This window comes from Crinia signifera, chromosome 3 (assembly GCF_055691185.1).
Source record: "Crinia signifera chromosome 3, ASM5569118v1, whole genome shotgun sequence".
Lineage (NCBI taxonomy): Eukaryota > Metazoa > Chordata > Amphibia > Anura > Myobatrachidae > Crinia > Crinia signifera.
The window spans coordinates 146917022-146940903 of NC_139219.1; the positions used below are offsets into that span (position 1 = coordinate 146917022).

The 23882-nt window shown below is 45.4% G+C and overlaps 1 protein-coding gene across 6 annotated transcripts in view; it reads left to right on the forward strand.

Moving 5' to 3' along the window:
* The window catches only part of NCOA7 (nuclear receptor coactivator 7), a 167039-nt gene that overhangs the window by 121785 nt on the left and 21372 nt on the right, over nucleotides 1-23882 (forward strand). For all 6 annotated transcript variants that reach the window (XM_083176688.1, XM_083176687.1, XM_083176685.1 and 3 more), the window contains one exon: nucleotides 20902-21049. In XM_083176688.1, the coding sequence (XP_083032814.1) occupies nucleotides 20902-21049 (148 nt within the window). The remainder of the gene's footprint in view (nucleotides 1-20901; nucleotides 21050-23882) is intronic.

Here is a 23882-nt window from a genome sequence, read left to right on the forward strand (position 1 = left end):
AAACCCCCTTCTGAAAATCCTGCGTTTGCCCCTGGGGACCGATCCAGAAGAGGAGTCTGCAGCGGTGGCGACACGGGCAGGGGGGTGACTGAATCGTGGCACACCGCTGCGGCCAGAGGCAGCCCCCCTCCCCCAATAAGGTACAAGCCACCGCTGGGCATTACGGTGTGCGTTATTTGGTGCCTTTGGCACGCACTGTCCCTGTTGTCAAGATGCCATGGTAATTACGTGACAATTTTATATTTTTATCATTCAAAATATAAAGAGATTAGACTGTGGTGGTGAGGTTGCAGATAAATAATCTGTTTATTCTTCCTTTTACAAGGATAGTTAGATGTTCATATTTTGATTATGTATTCACCCAGTAGCTTAATTATTTCTCGCTCCATCTTGCCCCTCTTTATCACTCTCTCTGGGCCAGATGTATCAAGCTTCAAAAAGTGATCAAATGGAGAGTCCTAAACAACCAGCAACAATCAACTCCTACCTGTCATCTCCATCTTTCTCTCTTTCTCTCTTCTATACAATGTGTGTTATTTCACACTGTATACAGCTACACCAGATTTTGACTATGCAGGTGTCAACTACATGCATTTTGTACTATAATTGTATCGTGTGTGGGCACCATAACTCCCGCTCTTCCCTCTTTGTCTGAGACCCTTTCTCTCATTTCCTCTTTTTCCATGAAGCTCTTTCTTGCTTCTCTCTTTTTAGCTGTCTTTTTGTTCCCCACTGTGCACGATCACTGTTTGTTTTTAAGCATCTACTACAATTTAGCTAAGAACTTTTTGATTACAGAAATTTGTGGTCACATTGCTAAACTTGCTGTATACACGATATTGTTAACGATATTATCACGCATATAGTTTAGTGAGTATCGCAAGCATGGCCAAACTGTGGCCCTCAAGCTGTTCTGAAACTACACATCCCAGCATGCCTTGCCATAGTTTTAATATTGTATCTCTATAATAATCATTCCCTAATAGCAAAACTGTGGCAAGGCATGATGGGTAGTTTCATGATGCGTGCTCCCGTGGGTCATGAATAGCCCCGACCCCTGTCATCGCACCATGATAACCGTGACTCAGTAGTGCAGAGTGCCTATGCATATCACTTTTTAGTTACAGTGCATCTTATGCACAAATGGTGCAAATACAACAAACAAGCAGCTCAGGCCTATTAACATAGTATACAGCCTCTGTATGGGCCTAATTCAGAGTTGATCACTGATCGGCAGATTGAGCGATTCCATGATGACTTTGCATGGATCGTAGCACCCATGTGCGTGATTAAATAACAACCAAATTTGCATATTGATCATAAATACAATTTGCCAGAAGTTAACTGACAGAACGTTCAGTATGTACCCACTATATCGTTAAATATGCATGCGCCTATGGGTCGCTAACTCCTCCCCCCCCCTCTAACAGTCACATTTTTGCCTAGGTCATTAATGACTAGATATATCATAACGACGAATGAGATGGTCACTGTAACACAACCGATAAAGAATGTAAGCGCTCACTGGCAGGGCTTTCTTCCATAATTTGTTTTTCCCTTTTCTTAAGGTGCCCACACACGCACCGATCCCGGCGTGCGTTGTGGGCTTAACTAGCACACATATGGCGGGATGTTATAACATCCGCGGCCCCCCTTCGCCGGACATCGCATTTTTAATAACGGCATATGCTGTAACATATGCCGTTATTAACACAAGGGACAGCTCTTGCGATAAGAGCTGTCACTTGCGATGCGGTGCCGGCACTGGACTTCCGGGTCTGTGACCCGGGAGTCCATCTGCGCATGCGCAGACCCCGGCGCCGGCCGCAGGGCACGCTGGGAGGGATCCGTGTGACGGATCCCTCAAACAGCGCTGCGGTAAGAAGCCCATAGGCTTCTGCAGGGATTCGCCAGCTTTTGCTGGCGATTCCCTCCGCAGCGCTGACACTGCGGAGGCACAATATAGCATATAGAGATGCGGTAGAAACCCCGAAAACGGGGTTTTTACCGCATCTCTGCTATATAGCATCCCGCCCATAGCATTGCATTGTATGCCTTGTGCATACGATGTGCATGCGATGCGATGCTATGCTAAACAAAGCTAGTACAAAAAGTATGTGCAGCACATACTTTTTGTACTGTACGATGAGGTGCCGCGGGAGCGCACACCCTATCGCATAGCATCGCACCGCCGGGATCGGTGTGTGTGTGGGCACCTTTACTTCTTTGGCGGCACCAAATCCTACGGTTTTCTGATGCTTATCCCAGTGTCCTCTGCTGGTGCAGATACAGTATGTGTATGTACCCTGAATTTGTCCTCTACTGTATTCAACTGAAAGTCACCGTTTTGCTTATTCAATTATATACTCTGTAATTGGACGCTATGGATCCCTTGTGGAGCCAAATAAATAAATCATGATAATAAATATATTGTTATTTTTATTGTTAAATAGTTCAGTGTTTATGCACTATGTCCCTTATACAGATCTGATTGCAGCACAAATTTGTTCTTAAAATGGGCAAAACCATGTGCACTGAAGGTGGGGCAGATGTAACATGTGCAGAGAGTTAAATTTGGGTGGGGTGTATTGAAACTGAAATCTAAATTGCAGTGTAAAAATAATGCAGCCAATTTGTACGCTGCACAGAAACAAAATAACTCACACAAATCTAACTCTCTCTATACATATTACATCTTCCCAGGGCCGGACTGGCCATCTGGCACTTCTGGCAAATGCCAGAAAGGCCAATGGCCTTGTGCAGCCAGATTTAGCTGCATCCCACCAGCTGCACAACAGGGATGCAGTTGAAATCCTGGTGGTCGGAATCCCGCCGTTCAAAATCCCGACGCCGGAATCCCGACCGCCAAAATCCCGACACTTTCTTCCTCCGTGGGTGTCCACGACACCCATAAAGGGAGAATAAATAAGTGTGCCGAGCATAGCGAGGCACCGGGCCCTCTGCGTGGCGAGCGCAGCGAACCCGCAAGGGGGCGATACACCCCCCCCTTGTCGGGTATTTCGAATGCCGGGATTTCGTATGTATTCCGCACAACAATAGCCCCGCAGCTCAAGTCACAGAGAGCAGAGCACACAGATGACCAGGAAGGGAGAGGAGAGGACTCTAAGGACGCACCACCCCCCACCCCTGTCAGTAGCCGCACGTCCTGCTTGCCACAGCAGCAGCTCTTATACATGTTATCCCTCCACCAGCCCCCTCCTCCCACCACCCGCAGACACCCTGTATGTGAGCAGCAGCAGCCCCAGCGCCTGACATGCCACACACCTGCAGGAGCCGCACGCCTCTGAGATGCTGCTGAACGCTGGCCCGTAGTTCCCCGCCATGGGTGTGGGCACCTTTACCCAGCACCACCATCACACAGTGACCCCGGCAGAGAGCTGGGCCTGGGGTGGGTGCCCCATAGAGAGACTGCCAAACATTAACACCTTGTCTGCCAGGTGGGATAGAGGGGTGAGTGCAGGGGTACTACTATATAAGGTGGCTGGTAGTACTGCAGTGGGTATACTCTGGCTGGCAGCAGGGGTGATGGTTATATACATGTACACAACAGCATTGTAATTACTATTTGATATTTTATTATTATTTTGCTTGGTTAATAGATTGTCAAATATTTTTGTGCATACAGTGGTTTATTATATAAATCGTAACTGGACAAAAATTAATTGCCGCTGTTTATTTTTTATATATAGCATATTGTGCAATGGGCATTACGGTGGGCAGTATTTTGTGTAATGGGCATTACGGTGTGTTCCATAATGTGTAAAGCCTCCTTTTTGTGATGCCACGCCTTCTTTACATGAGGCGATGCCCCCTTTCCCAGTGCGCGGCTTTGCCGCGCAAGGGTCCCGCCTGCTGCAGGTGGGCCTGTGTGATCAAAATGCCAGGGCCTATTTCTGGTCCCAGTCAGGCCTTGCATCTGCCCCACCTGCAGTGCACATGGTTTTGCCCATGATTTTGAGAACAAATTTGGGTACTTATGTCTTAGCAGGGCGCCCGGCTACGCTACGCTGACAACGCACCTTAGTCTACGTTGTCAGCGTAGCATAGCCGGGCGCCCTGCTAATATGTGTGTAGTGCATTATACTTACACTCAGCGATGTCCCCGGCGCCAGCGTTCCCCTCCTCTGGCACTTCACTCCTAGTTAACGGTGTCCCCGGCGCCAGCATTCCCCTTCTCCGGCACTCGCCTCCTCCATGACACTCCCCGGCGGCAGCAATGTACGTAATTCAGCGTACTGCCACTGGGGGAGCATGACATGGTTTACCTGCTCCCCCAGCGGTGCTACGCTAATTGCGTACATTGCTGCTGCCGGGGGGAGTGTCATGGAGGAGACGAGTGCCAGAGGAGGGGAACGCTGGCGCCGGGGACATCATTGAGGGCTGGCGCCGGGGACATCGTTGAGGGTAAGTATAATGCACTACACACACACACACACACACACTATCAACACACATTTCCCCCACTAACACAATCATATCCCCACTATCCTCGTCATACCCCCAGTGTCCACTTGGGCGTGGAGTTAATTTTATAAAGTGTGGCGAGCGCAGCGAGCCACCGAGCCCGAAGCATGGCGAGCACTGCAAGGGGGCGCATATCCGCGTCCACTCGCCACGCTTCGGGCTCAGTGGCTCGCTGCGCTCGCCACACTTTATAGAATTAACTCCACGCCCACGTGGATACTGGGGGTATGACGTGGATAGTGGGGATATGAACCATTATGTATTAGCACAGCTCCTGAACAAGTTACGTAGTTTATGTAAGTTACGTAGTTTACGTAGCCAGCATAGTGGTGTATTGGTATTCTCAATACACCACTACGCAAACTACGTAATGGGCTCCCTGCTAAGGCACAAGTACCCAAATTTGTACTGCAATTAGATCTGAATAAGGGCCTATATCGTTGATTCTGGAATTCAATGGAACTCGTTAACCATAATGTTGACTGAGCATATGGCATAGTGTGTATCCAGCTTTAGTGTTTTCTTGTGTATAGTTTCCATGTTTGTTACCAAACACACTGCTGAATATCAGTTATTATAGTGAGAATGTGTTTGCAGCCAACCCCTCTTTCATCTATATAAATCAGAAGAGTTGCTAAATTCTAGCTGATTAAGAATCCAGCACTTAGCTGTGGTAAATGTTTGCAAATATTTTGGCAAAGCTGTTTGAACAGAGAGATACACATTGCCAAATAAGGTAGGATCTCCCTGGTAAAATAACTCCCTTATAATCTTTTGTTTTATCTCCCTATTAACTTCTGTTATCATGAGGGCAATAATTTATTGAATTGTTGATATTATGAAATTCTTAAGCGAATTGAGTCGTCACTAGTATTTGACTGAGTATATTCAGCCATTGCTTCCCTGCAGTTTGTTGTGGATATTAGGAAGTTGTTGCAAATTCTGTAGATAGATTCTATCTATCTATATATGTGTATGTGTGTGTGTATATATATATATATATATATATATATATATATATATATATATATATATATATATATATATATATATATATATATATATATATATATATATATATATATATATATATATATTCTCCTATAAAAACAGGTAACCGGCCCTCCCTTGCAGAAATAATGACAGCTGCGCCCGGTGCCTTCCTGCCCTTGCTACCTAGTTGCCTGCGAGTGCCGCCAGCAAAAAGTGTGTATGTGTATATATATATATGCATATGTGTGTATGTATATGTATGTATGTGTATATATTAGTCTCTGGTTGTTCGGCACACTGTATAAAGGAGCAACTGTGTACCGGTGCCTTCCTGAATGCTGAAATATGTAAACAGGATCCGGGGGACCTTGGAAGGGTAACCCCACAGCTATGTTTTGATCTGCAACCTTTATAAACTTCTTCAAAAAAAATGTTTACATGCTTGTGTGTGTATGTATGTGTGTGTGTGTGTGTGTGTGTGTGTGTATATATATATATATATATATATATATATATATATATATATTACTCACTCTCTTCATTTTTTTTTTTATATATACTGTAAATTCAAACATGTACTGTCTAGATATTAGGTGCACCACATCTATCAGCATCTAGCTGATCTAAATCTTCTCCACCTAGTTTTTTATTTTATTTTTATTTTATTTAGGTAAATGTACAGAATTAAACCCCAGGCTACATAAAGAAGAACATGGCCAATCCTGGTTCAAACAATCATGAAGAAAAAATAGTGTATTAAAAGATTTAGTTGGGATTAACAGGATTTTTTTAAAGCATTATTTCAGATATAACCAGTGGCGGAACCTGTGGGTGGTGACAGGGAGAGGCAGGGGGAGGGAGCGTGACAGGAAGAAGGTGACTGGGGCAACAATGGGCCCCTTAGTCCTCAGGGGCCACGATGCACTGCACCTGCTACACCAATGGTAAGTCTGACTCTGGACATAACATTGTAATAAATGTATGGTTGCTACACCAGTCACAGGCAAATAGGAGCTAAGAACTATTAGTTTATTTCTAGTGAATTGGACAGAAATGAGTGCAGTTCTGGATTGCTTATACTGCTTTCACATTGCAGCAATGGGTAATGACACGGTATTCTTAAATGGGACTTTAAAACGGGTCTGAGCCTTGAGACCTTTCACATTGCAGGTGAAAACCGTTTTAAAAATCATTTAATACCATTCAAACATTCAACCCGTTTAACCCCCAAGGGACACGTTTCAAGCCAATGAAATAGAGCTGTTCAAACTGCCAAAAAAACGGCTTTAAAACGTGTAGGACTCTACTTCTTAACCGTGTTGAAATACCGGTTAACTTTAACAGGTAAATCAACTCTGGCACTTTCACATTGCAGCCTTAAACGTTTTAAAATGGAAAAAAAGGGCAATATACCGTTTTAAAAGTGCGATGTGAAAGGGGTATTATATTTTATATTATTATTATTATTAATAATTATTATTATCATTATTCTTATTGTAGCTAGAAGGGATTGGGGTAGCAATCTCAAATTTCCTAATAATGTAATAGGTCTGCTCAAGTTTCTTACGTGCGGCACCGTAGGAAAATCGCATCGCATTGCATTGGCCATTGTAACGGCCGTGCGATGCGATTTTCCTATGTATCTTATTCACTGCTCTCTTAGCCCCAAAGTGTGGCGAGCACAGCGGAACGCGCCCTGCGACCTTTTCATACCCCTACTATCCACGTCGGCGAGGAGTTGATTTTATATAATGTGGCGAGCGCAGCGAGCCACCGAGCCCGAAGCGTGGTGAGCGCACGTGGATTACTTTACATGTATTCAGTGTCCCCTCGCGGGGCTCTCTGCGCTCGCCACGCCGACGTGTATAGTAGGGGTATGAAAAGGTTGGATGACTCATTCCGCTGCCCCTCGCGGGGCTCGCCACGATTCGGGGTGGCGTGGATAGTGGGGGGGGGGGGTGCCTAAAACCTCATTGTATGTCATTATTGTATACCTAATGGCATTGTACACCCTGTACAATATAAATAAAAGAGCACTGAATACATTACATAGGAAAATCGCATTGCATCGCGATGCGATTTTCCTACGCAGAATAGCCCACTAAGCAAATAGCTTAGTTGGCGCCATGATAATGCACAAGTACCGGTCTGCTTTAGAACGTTTTCTAAAAATTGTCTAAACAAAGCTGGATATTGCATGACCTGTAGATCAGCCATATGTAGTTAGGTAGGTATGTTGTCGACACTCCATTAAACAGAGTCAAAAACCTATATTCTCTTGTGCATTCTCCTAATATATTCCTAGTAAGTGTGAGGTAACCTTTAAATAAAATCTATTTAAAAGGATAAATCTGGGAGAAATTCTGGTGAGGATGTCTCAGTTTGCTGAGTAATTTTATACTACGACGATCGGCGCTCGCATTAGGCAGATTTATGGCATCAGGTTTTAGTAAGTACCTGTTTCATTCAGTGTATTCAGTATCGGAGCTGCTCTCATTAACTATGCTGGTCTGGATTGGCTGCTGCTACCAGTGTTGGAAAAGGATGAGCGTAGTACTGGGCTATAATGCATCCTGCTAAGAGGATAACATGCCGCCTCTCCCCCTCTTCACTCCCTAATGCCTGTGGGGTAGCAGGCACCCAATGGGAATTGAGATGTGCTGCCTAGGCAAATAAGGAGCATTCGGTGGCCCTGATCAGCACAATTGCATTGTTTCTACCATATTTACACTGTTTTGGGTGGTGATTGCCCATTCTTCCTTGCAAGTGGTTCAGGTTGGTTATATGACGCTTGTGGACTACAACTTTCAAATGGTGTCTCAGATTATCATTGGTTAGTGATCTGGGTTTTAACTTGGCCGTTGTAGAGCATTCTCCTTTTTTGCTGTTCATCCACAGCAGTGATGCTTTATCCTTTGTACTTGGGATCATTGTCCTGCTGAAATGTGAACTTTCTCACAAGCTTAGTTTTTTAGCAGACTGAATAAAGTTGTCTTGCAGTATCTCCCTGTATTTTGTACCATCCATCGGTCTTTCCGTTTTAACAAGTTACCCACTATCCACTGCAAAACTGCATCCCCACAAAATGATGGTACTTCATTGTTGGGATGTTTACTGAGAAATGAACAGTGTTATGGTGCGATTTTGTCTAATATCGCGGGCAATATGGCCGCTGAGCGACCATATTGCACGTGATGGGAGTGTGCGCCGGCGATATATCGCCGGGTGCGCGCTCCCGTTTTCTTCTCCGTAGTGATCGCTGGTCGCAGGAACATGCTCCTGCGATCAGCTGATTTCCACTGCCGGGTTCCCCCTGCAGTTTCTTTTTCATCAGCGTGACCACTCTGGTCACTGATGCAAACGGGACACTGAGCGATAGGCCGGTATTCAATTACCACTCATAGGCCGGTATTCAATTACCAACGATCAAGATTGCTTTAATCATGCAAAGGTGAGTTAACCACTTTGGTGGTATGGCAGGAAATTTTCAATCCTTCCAAGGAAGCCGGGGTTGCAGTGCATCTCTATGTTGCACCACCTTCTGTGGTGGGTTATTCTGGGGCAGGACAAACCTGCCCTGGTGGGTTTGTCCTGCCCCAGGAAAACCCGCCATTCAAGGGGTTAATTTATTTTTCTGGGTCAGTAATTAACTTGCCTGCTACCACAGATGGCAATACTGAAAACATGATCTGTTGAGATTGAGAGCCACTACTCTAAATGCACCAACTAAAATCAACTTTTTGCTTGCAAATTCTCACACATCCCCACCAGAAAAAGGGGCACAAAATGGCATTTGCACGGTGATCTTGTTTTTCTAAACTACAATAATACTGTATTAAGGAAATTGCCACAAGTACACAAAAAGTGAGGAGAACACTTAAGGTGCCCATAGACTGAGCGATTAGCTCCGTTCGTTTTAAACTAGATTGCCCTGCATCTAGTTCAAAACGCATGTGATGTGCTAAAGCATTGTGCGTTTTGAACTAGATACGATGCGATCTAGTTCAAAAAGTGCCTGCAGCACATACTTTTTGTGCTTTGCGATGTGTGGGAGCGCGCATCACCTCGCAAAGCGGGATCACTCTGTGTATGGCACCTTTCATACTGAGTGGAGAATATAATTGTTATTTCATACTAGGTTAAAATAGATTTTAGATGTGTTTTTCATTTAAGTAGTGTAGAAAGGGAGATGGTCGACAGTCATTAGGTCGACACTGTTGGGTCGATATACTGGAAGGTCAACAGGGGTCTAGGTTGATATACTGGAAGGTCGACAGGGGTCTAGGTCGACACAACCGTTCTGTTTGACATGGGTTAGGTCGACAGTCAAAAGGTCGACATGTTTACACTGTTACACTGTTTAATGACCCAACATGTGCCAACAGGCGATATTTCATGCCCTACCATCCACTAGGGCGTGGTGGGAGAATAAAAGTGTGCCCGAAGCACGGCGAGCGCAGCGGTGCACTTAAAACTTTGTCCAAGTCGACATTAAGGTAAAAAAGGTGCACTCATTATTCACTGACAAATTTTAAAATATCACAGGTGGAGCATATTCGTTCACCTGTGATTCTGTGTGGAGACCTGGAAAACATGCACTGTTGGGGGTCCTTGAGGACCGAAGTTGAGAACCACTGGTCTACCTAACCCATGTCGACCTAATGGTTGTGTCGACCTAGACACTGTAACCTTGTCCCATGTCGACTTAGACCACTGTTGACCACCCAGTATGTCGACCCAACGGTGTCGACCAAATTACTGTCGACCAACATTTGGTTGACCCAATGATCCTATTCCTGTAGAAATGCAGAGTATGGTATACAGAGAATAAAGTCACTCAAGTAGTGGGCAGTGAAATAAGGGCTTTTATGTCTGTTTTACAGTTCACATTCCAGCATATTTGATGGCTTAATCAGAATACATCTCAGACAAGTGAGCCAATAGCCTTCTGCTGACTAGGCTAATAAATGACAAGTCCAATGAAATCCTTTTTTTAAATTTTTTAATAATTGAAAGAGTTGACTCTGACAAATGCTGTCTGTCTTTTCAGGCCTTAACCCCTTAATAATCTCAGGTGTATTTTTGGAACCTTAACCCCTTAATGATCTGGGCTTTGTTATGCCTCAATGACCAGGCACAGTTTTTACTAAAAAAAAGGGGTTTCACTGAATTATTATTATTATTATTATTATTATTATTATTATATATTTTTTGTATTTGTAGATGTTTTGTGCTACTAATTATACTTATTCGTTTTAAAGGCAGATGGGGTTTGTTTTTTACAGAAAATGTAAATAATTATATAGCAGATTTAGCAGGTTTGATATTTTTCACACAACCAGGATTCCCAATATTACAGTGGCACATACACTGCAGGTTTCGCTGTTCATGGTAGAATCCAAACCAAACGTGGCTCCAGTCTCCTACATAGAAACATAGTTTCACAGCAGATAAGAAACATGTAAGTACCATACACACTGGAAAATCAATGCCGGTTGGTAGTGGTGGGGTACCCCCCGCATCAGCTAGTGCATACACACTTGCTGATGGCAGAGGGGAGTAACAGCAGGGGATGTAGGGGCCTTGCTGCAGCATAGCCACCATTAACAAGGACTGCCCTCATCTGTACATGCAGGACGAGGGAGATGGACATTAATGATTCATGGGTATGTGTCATTAATGATATCGCGTGTACACACTAGACAAGATATCTGACAGCTCTCCATACAGCACTGTTCCCTCAAGAGTTAGCAGGTCCTACCCCACTTCAGGCCCTTTTTGCTGGTAAGGCACATAGCAAGGGTCCTCTGCTACTTTTACAGCTATAGACTCTAATACATGGGTCTTCAACCTGTGGCCCTCCAGATGTTGTGAAACTACATGTTCCAACATGCATTGCCACATTTTTTTCCTATAAGAGCATGCCAAAAAACCTCAGGGCATGCTGGGACATGTAGTTCCACAACATCTGGAGGGCCACAGGTTGAAGACCTGTGCTCTAATACCTCCATGTAAAATGCAAGGGCATTAATGGAACTGGGTTCCTTAGAAGCAAGGGTGGTGTGGGATGAGAAGGGATATACAGTATATGGCAAGTATATAATGCTGTTGTGCTCAAATATTTTGCACAATTGCAGACTGATTTTAACCCCCCCTCAAACACACACACACACACACACACACACACACACTCACATTTTTCTGCTCCCAGTTTGCAGATGCCCCTCCCCTACTGCAGGATTCTAAGCTTAAATTGTTTTTAATGTCTGTTAGGGCTCGCAAGACTATTTTGTGTTTTATACCTTTATTTTAAATGTCCACTATTCATCAAACCTACCTGTTCTTATGGGAAAATAGAAGTTGGGCCCTTGAGTGATGAGCAGTGGTCTAGTGCATTTGACAGCCCTAGGGAATCCACAGCAGCAATTAGATTTCAACAAATGTAATTATTTATTTGGCACAGGGCATATCACAGCTCAGCACGTCTACTTAAATTATTGGTTCTGCTACGAATCTATGTCCTAAATATATCATGGATATCTACTACTGGTCCTGAGTTTTGGGCGTGGATCGCTCTGGTAAATATTACTATTTCCCATAAAAAGAACTCTATAAATAACCGGTAGAGCTGAATTTAAAGTTGAGTGTATATGGCACAGATGGTTGCGGTATAAATATGATACGATGCATGATGTGCTGTTATTTATGTTTGTATGAGTTGAAAATGACAATAAAACTACTCTATTCCAAAAAAGCTATCGCTCAGAAGGGCCCTCCGGAATACTATCTTGTCTAGTGTATGTGTGTGGGGCTTAAAGCTGAATCCACACCTAATGATTTATCTGTCTGGTGGCCACAAAAATCTGGTAATGTATGTGGAGCAAATGACGATAAACAATTTGCTCCCAAATCATGGAAAACAGCCCCCCAAAAATGTACAGATAAATCACTATTATCTAGTGCAGGTAATCATAGCTTGATGTGATATATGATGAAATGGCGGGACCAGCCTAGGGCGACAGAGCCCTGTTCTGGCACTTTATTAAGTTACTCGAGCCACCTAGTTACAAAGTGAAACGCTCGCACATTATTGGCTGGCTGCACAGCATAAGCTGTCACGCAGCGGCCATGCCCCCCTCAAGTGGTCTGGAAATGCCTGTGTTGTCTTCACTGCTCCCCTCCCACAAAGTGTTGCGTTGCTGACCCCGCAATGGTCTGTTGCCACCCCACTCCCGTCGCTACTTAAACTTGGTCGCAGTGAGACTGCAGTTTAAGTGGTGGGTAGCCAATTTTTTGAGATATGAACATGGGTCTGAATCTGTCCCCATGTGCGGTGTAAATGTGAATAAGATAGTACCCCAAATTGTTTAACCTCACACTATCATGTGGCCATGCCTCTTTCTTTTGAGACCACTCCCCTTCCATCACTTGTATTTGCAATGCGTTGATGAGTGATAGGCCCTACTGTGTGGTGTAATATGAATTTGGGGAACTACATGCAGTGCAATGAGAATAGGAGGGAAATAAGCACTGGCCCTGGGCCTACAATGCTGTTAAAATAGACCTGCCCCCTGGAGTATCCGATCATCTATTCAAAGTCTCCTGCTGGAATCACTTGCTTGGGGGGCAGGGGCAGCAGTGAGCCCTACTACGTGGCTGCCTATCAGGTTGCTTTTTTCCCCATAATTATCCCAATAGCAAGAGTCTGAGGGGCAGATTTATTAAGCTCGGTGAAGTGATAAACTGTCTGGTTTTTATCACCGGCCAATCAGTTCCTACCTGTCATTTTTCAAACCAAGCCTGTAACTTCACAGGTAGGAGCTGATTGGCCGGTGATAAAAACCAGACAGTTTATCACTTCACCGAGCTTAATAAATCTGCCCCTGAATCACATGACTACATAATCATATAATAAAGAGGGCACATAACATACTGTTTATTAAATAAGCTATTATTTACGCTTTTTATTTGTTTTCAATAATTTTACATAAAATGGAAAGGAGGTTAAATTTACATTTGGTCTGTATTAGGCACAGAGGTGGATTTTCCACAAGGCAACCTAGACACCTGCCTAGGGGCCAATAGGTCCCATAGCCATCCCAAAAATTCCCATTGCGGGACCTCACATGGAGCGGCCCACACGCCCAAATGTTCTTTGATGGTATATAAATAGTTGGACACACAGTCTACCGATAAATGCTCCGCTGCGCAAACATCGGAATGAAGTACAAATATGATTCGGACTCTAGGTCTTTTGGAAGTAGTGTTAATACCAGTGTCACATTTAAAGTAAATGGACTGCCTACATACTTTAAATGTGACACTGGTATTAACCCTACTTCCACAAAAGACCTAGAGCCCGAATCATATTTGTACTTCATTCCGATGTTCGCGCAGCTGCGCATTTATCTGTAGACTCTACATGCACCAACGTATTCTATTGATGCCGCCTAAAACTAGTAGTAAAAATGATAGTTCTTTGGATTGTTTAAGGAGGGCCCCAAACTGGTATCTTGCCTAGGGCCACGTTAGGTCTAAATCTGCCTCTGATTAGGTATGTGTCATTTATTTCAATATATATATATATTTTTTCCATAATGTCTGCACATTGGAGTTTTTATTTGATGTAGTACTACATTAAGCTGTTTCTACAGTTATTGATTAATACTTAAGTGGGTGCAACATCCTTCTCTCCCTGACTGTCTGTCTGTGAAAGGTGTAATCATTAGCTACACATTCTGCAGTTTTGTGTGTGTATAAGTAGTTCTGCTGGCCCTGAGATCAGTCTCCATTCTTCTCCTCATCAGCATGGGTGTATCCTACAGCATTCAAGAGTGAGTAGTACATGCGGCATATTGGCAGATCTACAAATCCTTTTACTTTTTACACTATATAAACTCATATTAATTTTTTTTTTATGTTGGGGTTTGACTTGGGTGGATTGAGTAGTACATGCGGTATATTGGCAGATCTACAAATCCTTTTACTTTTTACACTATATAAATTCATATCAATTTTTTTTTATGTTGGGGTTTGACTTGGGTGGATTGGTGTTATTACTAACAGACATGCATAAGTATTTTTTTGTTTTGATTACTGTTTTGTTTTAGGACAAAAACCCACAAATAAATCATAACTCTTGCAAGAATAGTGTAATGAGTATATCAAGAAAATAAGCACAATACAGCAGAATACCCTTTATAATGGTCAATTGTAAAGAAGCAAACAAAAAAAAAAACATGTTCAAATCGACAGTACATCCATTTAAAAGATACAGTAGATTATTTGTCAAGATAGATGGAATGACCAAGCACTGTAGTTTGTAGGCCATACATAGCTGAATTCTCAGAAAGCCCCTATTCCAGTCCTGTGTACAGCTGAAATACAAATTATGATGCTCAGATCTACAAAAGCCAAAGCTTGGCTGTTGGTGCGATTCAAGCAGAGGTGGGTTTTTCCTAGGAGCTGCAGCTCATTTAAAAATCCACCACTACCAGAGAGTCTCCAGTTGTTGCAGCACTATCTGCTAATCACATGCTGTTGATTGGCAGATAATGCTTCCAATGGGAATCCACTCCTCTGACTGCTCTAATGAAAGGAATTTCTTAACATCCGTTGTCTACTCAATGTTCCTAGATGAATCAAATCCTCTTTTATCTTCATATTTAAGTATCTGAAGATTTGTCTAGACTAGAATATGGAAGCTACTGTGTAAATCTTGTATCATGTTGGGTATGAAATCATTGCAGTCAGGATGATAACAGTGGTATCCAAACAGACTGATCTCAGTAAGTAGTATATTAACCCTAACTCTTCCCTTAGTGCATAACCCTAACCCCCCTGTTCTTTCCGGTGGGATCGTGTGGTCACCCCCTTTGTATCAACTTGGTAACATTAGGCGAGTAACAAAAGATTATTATAGAAATTGTGTTTATCTACCAATGTACTTTAGAATGATCTATAGATGTATTTTTGGAGCAAACGTCGTACACTATTTAACCATTCAAGGGTATATCCTATAAGCGGTAATTGACCACTGCTAATGGACTCCTCCAGAGCTATCCTCCCCTATTATCCCCGATGCCAGTATGCTCTTTTCCTAATGTTACCATTTACCGGGGATTATGTTTTAAGTACCTCAGACACCCGTAACATAAACCCCCGATAAGCCGTCTTTCAGAGTCGTGATAAGACATGGGTCCATAAAGTTATCCATGGATCCCTTCTGGTATACTCCCTATTATGCAACAGTTGTGAAAGAGCCTGTTTTGGGGGGGGGGGGGGGGTTCCTTATGAAAAATTTAGGAGACTAATGGAAAACCTCTATAACCATTTTGGAAAGGTAACAATTTGCTAGTAACATGAGATGTTCTGACCACTAGTAACATAGTAATTGAGGCTAAAAAAAGACGTTAGTCCATCGAGTTCAACCTATGTAACTTGTAACTACTGACTTGATTAAGTCATATCTATAGGATTCCCTTAGTGGTCAATAATGCATCCAGTTTTGATTTAAATTCATTAACAGTAGTTGCTGTAATCACCCCCACCGGTAATGAGTTCCAGAATCTTACTGCTCTAATGGTGAAGAATCCTCTTCTTAATTCAGTACGGAATTTATTTTCCTCGAGCCTCAGTACATGCCCGCGTGTCCTAAGTATAGGCCGGTTAATGGGTCCCAAGCAAGCGTATAACACCGCCATTGGGAGTACTTTTTCTACTCCTCCTTAGTGTTCTTATTCTAACTGTAGTTGTCCTATATTCGGTGCCAAAGTCACCGGTTACAGGACACAAGCCATCTGGGAAGACATTTGTCTCACCCGCAGTGCAGCATGGTTTTCTCCTTTTGAGAGAAAATGTGCTTTGCAAACAGGGCCCTTTGTTTGCTTGCACAAGAACTTTGCTGTTGTTTTTGGGAAATCACCTGCATTTCACTTTTGTTTCCTGTGTATTACAGGAGAGCTTAACTAGTTAATTGGGTGTATTCAGTACCCGGTGAGAGTGTCTCTAGCAATAGACTTACTGTAAATGTGCAAATTCTGTGTGGCAAATGCTACAGTGCTTGGCTTTGTGCTTTGTCTCCTGCTGTTGGGAAGTACTTCACACTTGTTTCATAAGCATCACCAACCCCAGCAGAATATTAACCTGGAAGTACTTTGCTGGGTACTTGTGTAGTTTTATGGCGCCACTCTACACTATGTTGTCAGCGTAGGCTAAGCTACGTTGTCAACGTAGGGCAACGACAGCCCAGCATAGTCAGCAATAGTGTCCCCGTGGCAGCCCTGCGTAGTCAGCGTAGTGTCCCCGTCAGGCAGTGTAGTCACCGTACTATCCAGGCAAGCTGCAGCTCTGTCCCTGGCAAGCCTAGTGAGCGCCTCTCACTCAGCGCCAGTAACCACCAAATCCAGGAAGAGAGGCGATCATGCAGGCGCTGGCGGAGAGATGCTCCATCTGCCTGAGACACACGAGCGCCTCATACGCAAGTGCGTCTCAGTAATTTGTGCGGCAGGGTACGGCAACCCTGCCCGTGTCCGCTTCAGGGTTAGAGGATCATTAGCACGTGCGTCTTGTGCACAAAGGGGGGGGTTGCGGGCGCAAGTGCGTCTCATGCACAATAAAGGATGCATTTGCCAGTGCTCCATGTTACATACTGGCAAATGCCTCCATTTCAAACCCCCCCCCCCCCTATCCACATCAACCTGAAGCGTGGTGAGCGGACGCAGTACGCGTCCTCCCGACCTGTTCATACCCCCACTATAAACGTCGGTGTGGAGTTGATTTTCAAAAGTGTGGCAAAAGCCACCAAGCCCGAAGCGTGGCGAGCGCAGCGGAATGCACGTCCAAGTAATCTGTGTCCCCTCGCGCAGGGCCGTCTTAACATTAGGAAGGGCCCCTGGGCAACCTAGTTCACTGGACCCCCCCCCCCCCCCCAAATTAGTTTGCCCAGGAGCCCACAGTCACCTCCCCAACCCTCACCTCTCTGGCTCCGCGCGGCAGCCAGTCAGCTTCCGGCGGCCGGGGATCCGATCATCTTCGCTGGGGGATCCGGGCAGCGGGATCATGGCAGCGGCGGTAGCTAGGAGCCTGCCCTGAAGTGGCAAAGCGCTATTAACTGGCGGGGCGGGAAGCGCTGTTGCATTTGAAAAGACTGGCCAGACGCTGATTGGCTGAATTCAGCCAATCAGCGTTCGGCCAGTCTTTTCAAATGCAGTAGCGCTTCCCGCCCCACCGGCAAATAGCGCTAATGGGAAAGATGGTGGCCGGGTGGCGGGGATCCGACCATCCTCGCTGGGGAAGGGGATCAGGGCGGCGGTGGCGGTAGCTAGGAGCCCGAAGCGGCGAAGCACTATTTGTCGGCGGGGGCGGGAAGCGCTGTTGAATTTGAAAAGACTGGCCGGATGCTGATTGGCTGAATTCAGCCAATCAGCATTCAGCCAGTCATTTTAAATGCAGCAGCGCTTCTCGCCCCCCCTGCCGGCAAATAGCGCTTCGCCGCTTCGGGCTCCTAGCTACCGCCACCGATGCCCTGATCCCCCTGCCGGATCACCCAGTGAGGGTGATCAGAACCCCGGCACACGGACCCCCGAAATTAAATTCACTGCTAGCTAGGAGGTGAAGCGCTATTTGCCGGCGGGGTGGGAAGCGCTGTTGCCTTTTCAAAGACTGGCCGGATGCTGATTTTCTGAATTCAGCCAATCAGCGTCCGGCCAGTCTATTCAAATGCAACAGCGCTTCCCGCCCCGCCGGCAAATAGAGCTTCGCCGAATCAGGCTTCTAGCTACCGCCACCGCCCTGATCCCCCTGCCCGGATCCCCCAGCGAGGGTGAGCGGATTCCCGGACCCCGGCCACCATCTTTCCCATTGGGCTGGGCCGGGGGCCCCTAGGTCCTAGGGCCCCCGGGCAACTGCCCATCGTGCCCAATGGGAAAGACGGCACTGCCCTCGCGGGGCTCGCTGCAATCGCCACTCTTTGGGCTTGTTTTCCGCGTCCCTGGGTGCTGCTCTTGCCACGCTTCGGGCTCAGTGGCTCACCACACTTTAGAGTATCAACTCTACGCCGACGTGGATAGTGGGGGTATGAACAGGTCGGGAGGAAGAGTACCGCATCCCCTCGCAGGGCTCGCTGTGCTCGCCAAGCTTCGGGCTGACTTGGATAGTGGGGGTGTTTCAGAAACACATTCACACCTGTCATGTCAGGCAGGTTAAAAATGGTCAATGGTTCCCACACAATGTAATAAGCGCTGACACAGCGCTGACTGACTATGCTAACTGCGTAATGCTGACTGGCTACACTAACTGCGTAAGCTCAGGTTAGACACGAACGTACACACAGTCGCAGACATACGCTGACTATGGGAACACGACGCTGATGCTGACAGGGACACTACGTAACTGGCGCTGTGAAACTACACAAGTACCCTTTTCTGTTTGTGGTCCAGGTCTTGTACCTATTTAAAATATGTTATTTTATAATGGAAGAGTTCCCGTCATTTCATGCTATAGGATGTGCATGTTCTACACATAAGACCGTTTCCTGTCTCCTTTTCTCTTGCCTCTTGGTTGCATCTATGGGAGCCTGGAAGTACTGTATGAAGATGTGCTGAAACTATTTTAATTTGTTTCTGACCTTGCCCAACATCCTCTATTGCATTTATATTTCCCCCATATAAAGTGTCTATGATTGTACCCAGTGGGAATGTTATTTTATAGTTCAAGGAATTAATATAAGAGCAGCAAAGAAAACAACACAACAGTTACCCGATATAATATTGGTTTGTTATACCTAACTTCAGAAGTTCAGTTCCGCAGTAAAACAGTCAGTGATCACATACAGCGGGCCTCCGCTGTCATTTCTACACCTGTGTGCTTAAGGAGAGGTCAGATGAATGCAGTCAGTTTTATCGTCCATCAATGGGTTCCGGGATGAGGTCAATGAACATTCCTTCTCAGTAATACCCCTTTTACACCAAAAACCCTGGTCGGACCCTAGTCTTTGAATGCTGGAGTTTCCAGGGTCTGACCCTGCTTTATACCCCATTTACACAGCACTTTGACCTGGGTCTGCACCATTTCCACTGAACCTGGGTCAGCCCTGCCTTTCCTCATGGATGTCGTTAAAAATGCTTGCTCGTTGCCAAGGGTGGTATAAGAGAGATATATATATTTATTTATTATTATTGCTTGAATATAAATTTTGAGGGGGTAGATGGGGGAAGCTGTCCCTGGGTGCTGGGAGGAGGGGGATCCCTGCGGCTGCTGAGGGGAGGGGGGGTACCTGTCAGCCTGAGGTTGGAGGGGATGATGTGCGCCGCTGCTGTACCTCCCCCCGCAGCCGCAAAGTTCCTGCGGCGAATGGACAGTCAGTGGCGGGGGTCCCTCCAGCACATGGGAACTAGTACTAGTTCCCATGTGCTGGAGAGACCGCCGACACTGACTGTCCATTCGCCGCAGGGACCGGCTGCCGGGGGGAGGTACAACAGCGGCGCACATCATCCCCTCCGACCTCAGGCTGACAGGTACTCCTCCCGCAGCAGCTGGGCACCGCTTCCCCAGCGCTGCACACTGTGGACCCGCTGCGGGTGCCTGGATCCGCAGCGGGACCATGTACACCGCCATGTACAAGGGTCCTATCCGGGTTCTACACAGGTCAGGACCTGGGTAGAGGACCCGTGTAAATGGACACGGATATACCCCATTTACACCGCCGATGATCCGGGTCTGACCCGCCGCTGACCCGGATTTTTCGGCAGTGTAAAAGGGGTATTAGCTTATACACACAGTTCTAGGTGTTGGTTCCCAAAACAGTAACACCATAAGAGGTAATGACATACAGTGGTGTTGTACAGCATAACAGTAGTCCCTAAAATGGATATAACCAATGCGTGCACATGGATGTATAAAGGATGTAAACACATTCAAAATGACTAATCCTCGGGTTCAGTGACTATTAAGACTAATAAGTGCTCTTTAAACCCTACAAAGGTAAATAGTGCTGTGATCTAGGTCTATCTTGTTTCTAATGACCCTCATATGGGGGGTACTACCTGTCCTATCTTTTTAAGTATGTGGGAAAACTGCTTATTCATAGCTTGGTCGGAGGGGTCCTGTATGAGCTAGGGGTTACTACCAATTTTACATTACATATCTCTGCCTCAGGGAAGGATTTGCTGATATTCAAAAAAGAACTTCATGTGCACACTTGGAGGATCTTTGGGGGCAGGATTTGCCTCCTATGGCACCACACTATGAGGAGTATAAATTACAGTTTAATATGGTTGCTACCCATAAGAAAATGAAATAATGTAGAGAATAACTAGAGCATGCATCTTTCTAAAGAGTATGACCTTTAATATTTTGCCATATCACTGTATTATCCAATGTTTGCTAATATGTAAGGTGTACGTGCCATGCTTCCTATTGCAGGGTGGATCATCTCTACACATTTTTTGTCCAGTGGTCTCCAGATGTGTATGGGAAAGATGCAAAAGAGCAAGGCTTTGTAGTTGTGGAGAAGGATGAGCTGGACATGATTGACAACTTCTTTAGTGAACCTTCTACGAAAAGCTGGGAGGTAAGATGGGTTCTATATTAAAACACATTGATAATGTTATTACGGTGGATGACAAATTCTGAGCAGCTGGTATGTGGTTGTGCTTAAAACATATTAAAGAAAGAAACCAGTAAATCCTGTATGTTTTAATACTCGGCTTTGTTGTCTGTGGGCCCAATTCAGACCTGATCATTGATCATCTTCAAATATGCAGATGATTGCAAGTAAATAGCTGCTACCCATATACAAATACACCCCCCCCGTTTAGTTGAAGGGTCAGAAGCTCTGAGCCTTCAACTAATCTGTGACAGATACAGGCTGATCGAGGCCGGAACTGATGTCACAGACCCTCCCTTAAAACTCTTGGGCATGCCTGCATTTTTCCTGACACTGTCAGATTACAAATCCAACATAAACGGGAGTTAGAGAAGTCTGGGCAAAGAAGGGTCAAGTCAGTTGATTGTACCTTGTGGTCCAGGCTGGGCTTGGAACAGATATGATCACTTTCTTTACTGCCCTTTCATTACTTAGGGCTTGCAATCAGAATGCAATAGTTTGCAACCACCCTGACCCAACATCCCTTCCCCCTCTTTCCTTGTTGGTGTTCAGTTTGGTTAATTGATAGCGATGATTGCCTATATTGCTTGCACATATTCCCATGGGGCTAGCTGATGTTTTGTCACTCAATTAAATGGTAGTCCTTATTTGTACATATGCAAAGTATTGTCTCGCCTTTGCAAATATGCACTAAATTTAGAGGTCAAGCCGCCCCCAGGCACAACATTTTTGTCCGCCCCTTCCCACCCCATTTTATGGTAAAATGCTCCTCCTCCCCACTGGCTAATGCACTAACCCCAGGCAGTGAAGAGCCATGGTCTGTGCTGTACCGCTGCCTCTACCACTGGACTACATTGCTTGCCCAACTTCCTCCCAGGGATTGCCGGTCTCGCATGGGACACTGCTGAGGCAGCAGCTGTGAAGTGTGCTTTGCGCTCCTGGCTGTCAACTCCCTGGACTACATATGCTGCCAAGCAGCCATCCTTACCTGGGTGGAGAGTGGTGACAGAGGGGGTAGGAGAAGGGAGGCTCGCACGGCTCCTCTAGCCCCAGCGATGTGTCTGCTGTGGCAGACTGGTCACAGCCTGCTGCCCGTACAAGGTGCCACCCCTAGGCCCGTGCCAGGCAGTGGCGCCGGCAGCACAGAGATCCCTCCTGGCTCCTAACCACCTAATCAGTGGCAGGGACCTAAAATGTCGGGGCTACATGGGAGCAAGACTGGTAAAAAAATAGAGAGAAAAGGGGAGTATATGACCTGCGAACCTGAAGTGCCCTAAACTAGGTTAGTAAAATGTGAGCCTACTACTGTTGGCAACTGCTGTGGGCATATGTATAGGCTATGGTAGTACTGTCAGCAACTGGTGTGGGCATATGTATAAGCAGCGCTACTACCGTTGGCAACTGGTGTGGGCATACGTGTAGGCAGCACTACTACTGTCGGCAACTGGTGTGGGTATATGTATAAGCAGTGCTACTAGTGTTGGCAACTGGTGTGGGTGTTGCGTATAGGCAGTGCTACTACTGTTGACAACTGGTGAAAGTGTAATGTATAAGCAGCGCTATTACTGTTGACAACTGGTGTGGGCTTATGTATAGGCAGCGCTACTACTTTCGGCAACCGGTGTGGGCGTTACGTATAAGCAGCATTACTGTTGTCGGTAACTGGTGAGGGAGTTGCGTATAAGCAGCATTACTACTGTCGGTAACTGTGGGCATTATGTTTATAGGCAGAGCTACTACTGTGGGCATATGTTGGAGTACTCAGGGCATTACGTGCAGCATAATGTGTGTCATAATGTCATATGGGAATTACATTGTGTAATGGGCATTACAGTGTGCTGTTTATTGTGAAAGGGTATCATGTTGTGTTGCATTCTGTATAAAGGACAAGAAAGGGATGGATGCTGAACTGCACAATTAAATCCACATGCATCCATGTATAAAGGGCATTACTGTGTGTGGTATAATGCATTACGGTGTTATCTGTACTTCTTATATTGCCAGGCCCCTTCCCCGTGAAGCCACACTCCAATATATATATTTTTTTTAATTCGGTAATTTTTATTGTGATTTTTTTGAATAAACAAACAGAACACCCAAGACACAGTAAGCATAGGGTGTAATAGACACAGACAAATTCCGGTACTTATGTAGTATCTGGGCTGCCGATTTTTTGATTGTATGCCTTAAGTTAAGGCATACAATCAGATGCGATGCGATGCGATATCGCATCGCATCGCATCCGATATCGCATCCGATATCGGATGCGATGACCCGATTTTTCCATAGGAATCAATGTTAAAATGATTCCTATGGAAAAATGGGTCCTTTTCATACCCCTACTATCCAAGTGGGCATGGAGTTGGATATAAACCTGTGGCGAGCGTAGCGAGCCACCGAGCCCGAAGCGTGGCGAGCGAAGCGAGCCCCGCGAGGGGACGGTATTCGTCCCCTCGCGGGGCTCGCTTCGCTCGCCACGCTTCGGGCTCGGTGGCTCGCTACGCTCGCCACAGGTTTATATCCAACTCCATGCCCACTTGGATAGTAGGGGTATGAAAAGGACCCATTTTTCCCATTGAATTCCATGTTAAAATGGACTCAGTCCATTTTAACATTGATTCCTATGGAAAAATCGGGTCATCGCATCGCATCGCATCGCATCGAATCGCATGGTCGCATGCGATGCGATGCGATCTCCCGATCCGACCCGATTTAGAAATCGGCAGCCCAGATACTACATAAGTACCCAAATTCCTTATATACTGAAATAAAGAAACGGTGCGTATAAAACATATGA